At 47.4% G+C, this 6,108-nt stretch overlaps 1 protein-coding gene across 1 annotated transcript in view; it reads left to right on the top strand.

Annotated features, from left to right (window-relative positions):
* The first annotated feature begins 6 nt into the window (after positions 1-6).
* The window catches only part of SORL1 (sortilin related receptor 1), a 163,983-nt gene continuing 157,881 nt past the window's right edge, over positions 7-6,108 (top strand). Inside the window, exon 1 of the mRNA XM_012809544.1 lies at positions 7-329. Coding sequence (XP_012664998.1) covers positions 42-329 — 288 coding nt within the window. The 5' untranslated portion in view covers positions 7-41. The remainder of the gene's footprint in view (positions 330-6,108) is intronic.

Raw genomic sequence — 6,108 nt, 5'->3', positions numbered from 1 at the left:
CTCCTGGCGGCGGCGCCACCTGCAGTAGCGTTCGCTGGAACATGGCGACACGGAGCAGCAGGAGGGAGTCGCGACTCCCCTTCCTATTCACCCTGGTCGCGCTGCTGCCGCCCTGGGCTCTCTGCGAGGTCTGGACGCAGAGGCTGCACTGCGACCGCGCGCCCTTGCCCCAGGACCGGGGCTTCCTCGTGGTGCAGGGCGACCCGCGCGAGCTGCGGCTGTGGGCGCGCGGGGATGCCAGCGGGGCGAGCCGCGCCGACGAGAAGCCGCTCCGGAGGAGACGGAGCGCTGCCCTGCAGCAGCCCGAGCCCATCAAGGTGTACGGACAGGTGAGCAGTTTTGCAACCCGCCTCCCTCCAGTTTTTTCCTCTCCCGGCACTTCCTCACCCCCGCATCCCTCCGTTGCAGTCGCCTCCCAGGTGCAGGCACCACTGGGGACTTCCCGGCTTGCATTTGTTTTTTTTCCTCACATGAGTACAACCGTCAGTGCTTGAATCGCGTCGATCTTTCTCTCTTTCTGTGGATTTTAGCAAACGTATTCCAGGTAACTCGTGAGGTGCAGTGCATATTTCCCCAGGGTAGGTGCAGACCGGTGTAGTTTCAGGCAGGTAGAGGAGGGGTGAAGCTTCATTTTCCATTTGGGCAAAAAAACGGGCTTTCTTTAGTGTTTCGGCAGTTGGCAGTGGAGGCGAGCGCCCTGCAGTTGCTGTACACTCACACAGAACAGCAAAAGGAGGGGCTTTCCACACTTACCATTATTAACCACGGTAAAGGTGGGCAAACCTGAAAGCTTATCCACTCTCTCTGTTTAGTCAAAGCAAGAGGAGTATGTGTGTGTGTGTGTGTGTGTGTGTGAGAGAGAGAGAGCGCGCGCTGAATTCATTTTTTTGGTGAGGGTGTGAGATTCTATCCGTTCCTCCTCTCCCACCCTTTAAGATACTGACTTTATTATGGACAGGGGATCTCCCTCCTGGCACTTGGGGATTTGAAAAGACTGCAAGATATCGGGTGGGCACTGTTCTGTAAATGATTTATTTCCATCCAGGCAATGGGTTTATTAGATCATAAGTAACATGAATTTCACTTTTATGGCCAGTCTGACTGCTAGGAATTGCAAACTGAGTTTGTAGGTTAGTATCAGCACTGGCAAGATTAATTTGACCATGTAATGGCCTCATGAGACTCTTAGTCCTGCAGTTAAGGTTGACATCAGCAGAACGAGAAGGTCAGTGGGGGAGAAAAAGTGGGTCCAGGGAGGTAGGGAATGCTCATGTTTCCTAGAATCAAATCTTCCCTTTTAATGTAGAAATGAAAAGATTAAGCTCTCCGTTCTGCCTTCCTTCACTGATTTTGCTTTGGTCATTTCTTCAGGAAATACATAAATGTTCAACCTTTGGATCCACGAAGAACCTTATCAACCTTGTCACCTTACTGTGTCATTTTGTTAGTGCAGAAACTGAAGCTGGGAAAGGTGAAGTGACTAGTCCAAGGTCATACTGGGAAGGGTTGCTTGCTCTTTAGTTTTTATCTGCATTACCTCAGTTACCTTTGGTTGATCGTGGTCATCCTATCTTTATATAATGCTTCGTAAATGATCTCTTTTGCAAAATAAAATATATATGGCTATAGAGAGGGGAAGGGTGGTGGTGAGTGGGCAGGAACATTTCACTGCTGTCCACTCTGTCCCTGGGTAAAGGTGTGTGCCTGAGAGCATGGGACGGCTTGTGGGCACTGGCCACTGGGGGACCTGTATACGTGGCTCCTCTTGGACCCAGATCCTTATCCCCTCCCTACCCCCATCTGAAACTTCTTTGTTATATTGTTGAAAAGTAGTCAGCAAGGTCCTTGCTCTCAGCAGGGATGCCAGCTTTGGGGGAATGGAGGGTAGGACTGGAGGAGAGGCTCCCTTGTTCACTGGGTCTCCCCAGTCAGCCCAGCTCTGTTGTGCCCTTGAATCAACACTCTGGAGTCTGGCAGTGGCGTTGTGATTGGAGAAACTCCCTCCCAGAGCTCAGGTCTCCTGATACTACAGTTTTGGTTGAGGGAAGAACTTTCTGGCCTTGAAAACAGGCACACAGGTGCCATTTCTTCCTTGGGTTTGGTTTGAAGAAAGCTCTGGAGAATGTGGGACAAGTTAATGAAGAACTCTGTTCTCATTGGGGGTGACTCCAAATCCCTTTTCGGCCTTTCTGTTTCTGGGGCAGCCAGATTGAGTTTTGGCTCAGCTGAGGGATGGAGAACTAGCAGTTGCACTCAGAATGAGGAATTCCTACCACAGGGGGAAGAGGCAAGGCCGTGTCTTTTCTTCTCTGTGACTGCCTTCTGACGCCATAGTTCTCTGCTGCCCTGAGGTTAATAAGAAGTGGTATTAACTTGAATCTTTAAAGATCTCAGTCAGATAAAAGGAAGAACTTCCTGGTACTGGGCTTTCTGCCCCACTTTCTCTCTGGTGCAGCTTCTTCTGGCTGCTAGTATAGGAAATGGTGACAGGGACTCGAGGTCCCCACTTGGAGCTCTGAAGTAGCATCTACATGGAATGACCTTTCCAGCAAGGATGACTGGTTGCCTCTGTTTTTCCCTGGGGCAGACCTGGTGTATAAGTTATCTCTGCTGGTTGTAAGTCCACCTCCTTCACTCTCAAAAGTGTCAGGATGTGACTATAAATTATATGGTCATTCCTCTTCCAGCCTTAAGCCAAGTTCCATTTTATACTCCCCAACCCTCAGCCCCCTTCAACTTTTAAACCTAAGCAGTGGCCGTGTTTTCTGACAATAATGCTTAAGTTGAGTGTAGTTCTGTGGGGGTGCCGATGGGGTGGGGAATATGATTTCATTTCTGCTGTCAGAAAACTTGATGGTTTTAGGAGGAGATTCAGCAGATGCGGAGAGAGAGGCCATGTAAGTGTACCAGGCCGAGAACCAGTAAACAGGGACATGGTGACCCAGCCCCAGCTGTACGGTGATGTGTTGGTGGGCTGTGTTGACATGGAGGGAGGATGCGGGAGGTGAAGTGATAAGGGGTGGGCTCAGACGTGCTGCAGTTTCTTGCCCTTTGACCTCTGATTGAGGTTAAGTGGACACCTGGGAGCTTAGATCAGGGTAGAAGTGGATACTGCCGGAAGCCCTGGAGGGGTGGTAGGGCCACCACACCAGGGAGAAGAGAAAGGGAGGCTTGCTGGGGGAATACTTGCATCGACTAAGAGCCAACGTTGGAGTCAATGTCAGTTCTTTTTAACCTGCTTTGCTCACCTGTGCAGTAAACTAGGCTGAGTTATTTTGACCATATTCTGCCTGGGGTTCCTTAATGTGGGGAGACTGGCTTCTGCCCCTGTTACTTACAGGCATGTTTGTATTATAATAATAAACTGTGGTAACAGAGGTGAAAACCATTTGCTGTCAGATATTCAGACTTTTCTGTCCAAGTCCAAAGCTTAGAAGTTGGGTCCTTCTTTACAAAAGGCTAAATCCAAGGTGGTGGGGGGAAGTGTCTCTAATTCATGGCCACACTGAATTTCTTTTTGATTTCATGTCAGCTCCACACCTCTGTGCTGTTCATGTTTGCTTTTTTTTCCTGCCTGAAATGATCTTCCTCCGCTCTTGTCCTTGCCTGGAAAACCCCTATTCCATTCGTCAACATCCAAGGAATACCTCCTGGTATTCCCAGGCTTTTGTGGGAAGAGTTCTTTTGAGCTTGCACGAGGCCTTTTCTGCCTTGTGTTAGAATTGCTTAGCTGTCTCATCTCTCTAGTTTACTCCTTGAGGGCATGGATCAAATCTTTCTCTTTTGTGTTTCCCTGGCACTTGGGAGGCCCTTAACGATTTGTGGACCAACTGCACATCTGGAAGGAGAAAGGCCCGGAGGGTAGGAAGCACACTCACATTATATTAAAGGTATTTACGGGGAGGACCGTAGCAAGCCCACAAATGGAGAGTGAAAATGAGTTGGCTCCCTGGGTGGCGTGGCTAGGATACAAATGGCAAGGCCTCCAGGAGCCCTGATTTTCCTGTGCTGAGAGTTATTTTGAGTGAAGAGCTGGGATTCTATTTTACAGAATCCTCCCTTTTAGGGCTATCATACTGGTTTATGCTAATGGTATTGTTTTGGGGAAAAATCCTTTGGAACGAAGCACAAAGCCTAACAGGATTTACAGGTTTATTTTCCTTTCAACAAGCTCTCTCTTCATAATTCCTACATTTTAGAGGCCCCGGAGTATTCAGTGTCCTGATTTGAGACTGAAAATAAAGTGTCTGTTACAGTACGAGGCCCTGGGACAAAGAGACTCCTTTGGGGGTGGAATACTGTTTAGCTTCAGATCTCTTTTGAGTAGATTCTTGCATGATACCCTTGCTTAGGAAAGAATTGGCTGGTTGATTCTGAAGTTACGATGTTTGACCTGTACGCCGCCAAAAGAAGATGAGAAGGCCGAGCTTTTGCTGTTTCAAGTTGGCTGCTATGGAGGTGAAGAGTTACTTGGTATCTTGGGTTGGCTCGATGAGGGACGTGACCTTGAAAAACTCCTCCTGGTTCCGCTTGGCTACTCTTATTGTGAGTTCTGTGGTCAGCCTCTAGTTCATTAATAGCTTGCATGTCTCCAGCCACTGAGGGTGGAGGCTTGGAGAGCTGGAAGGAGTGGAGGACAGCACAGGGAGAGAAGAGGAGGTGGCAGTTCAAGAGGTGACATGAGAAGCATTCCTGTAGGTAATGTGTGTTTCTAGAACGAAATTTCTACAAAAGAGTTTGCAGTGACGAGTAGATTCTCCTCCCTCTTGTGCCCGCCATTCGCCCAGAGCCCCTTCCCAGTTGACATCCACGTCATCAGTTTTTTGGTACATCCTTCCAGAAATATTTTATGCACGTACAACACCTATGTACATTGATTTTGAAACTTGATTTATCAGTGGCTTTCTGTTCTCTGTAGCCCCTGGTATCACACATAATGAGATTAATTTTAGCTCTAAAATATGTTTGTGGCATCCTGATGCTGTAGCGTCAGGGTGCACCTGAAACGTCATAGTATAAAATAGATACTTTTTCTCCGGGCCAGGTGCAAAACAAAAAACCAACTGATTTCTCATTTCACTTCGAGAGCAGCATCGTGTGGTCTCCTAACTTGGAGAGGCACTGGCGAGCAGTCCCCTAGTGATGGAGAGCCTGGATTTGTGAGAACAGCAGAATATAGAGATCATGGATCTTGATTTTAACTTACGTTCCTTTTGAGAATGTTTTCTTTACGTTCTGTGAAATGATGTTAACGGTTTGCTTAATAAATTGCTTTGAGACCTGGGATCTACAAGGCAGAGCCTAACGGAAATGAATATCCCAGAGCAAAAGGTGGATGGTGGAGGGACATTTCATCCTCTGATTTTGGTCAATGACAGCCATTTTTGTAGTATCGTTGTTTAATCCCAGGGCAGAGATAGATGGGGCCAGCCTTGTCCTAGTCACTGTAATGGAGGGATGCAGGGGCATTCTAATAATCCGAGAGCAGGCAGTCCAAAAAACAATCTACTTGCCTTTGCTATGTATTTATTTAGTCTCTTTTTATGCATTCGTTTGCCTTCCTAATTAAATTTTGCTTAGGTGAATATTAAAATGAGTTTGCATTCTTTGATCTGCTGATATGGGAAACGGCGGGCACAAATGTGTTTAGGGAAAGCCAGTTTGGAGTCTAGAGTTTTTGATAATAATTTAGATACAGATAATTGAGAGTTGAACTGATAGGAATGTGTTAAACCTGGGCTATCACGTTGGCTTTTCCTCCATTTATAATATTCGGGGTCAAATCAATGTGATGGGAAGTAAAGGAGAGCTCCCTACATTTTGGTCTGAATGTCCAGGGATTGGTGTTTCTCTGAGGTGGTCTGGGGTGAGGCCTTCTCTTTATCGATGGGCGTGGGACCTTCCTATGCGTTCTTTAGCTATGCCAGAATCTGTTGGCAGATGGCGTATTCAGTCCAGCCACGTACATGCAAAAATCAATTTTCCTCAATTTAAAATGAGCTACAGTTAATTTCGACCTAATTTATTGGTTTATCGACCTGCGAACCTTGGGCCTTCGAAGAAGTGGCATGGGCAGCCTTCTAGCATTGAAGTGGCCAATGATGCTAA

The sequence above is a fragment of the Otolemur garnettii genome, unplaced genomic scaffold (assembly GCF_000181295.1).
Source record: "Otolemur garnettii isolate 467f Iridium unplaced genomic scaffold, OtoGar3 scaffold00108, whole genome shotgun sequence".
In the NCBI taxonomy this organism is placed as follows: Eukaryota; Metazoa; Chordata; class Mammalia; order Primates; family Galagidae; genus Otolemur; species Otolemur garnettii.
Note: the sequence above shows the minus strand (reverse complement) of the source record. Positions and strands in the feature narration are given on the sequence as shown.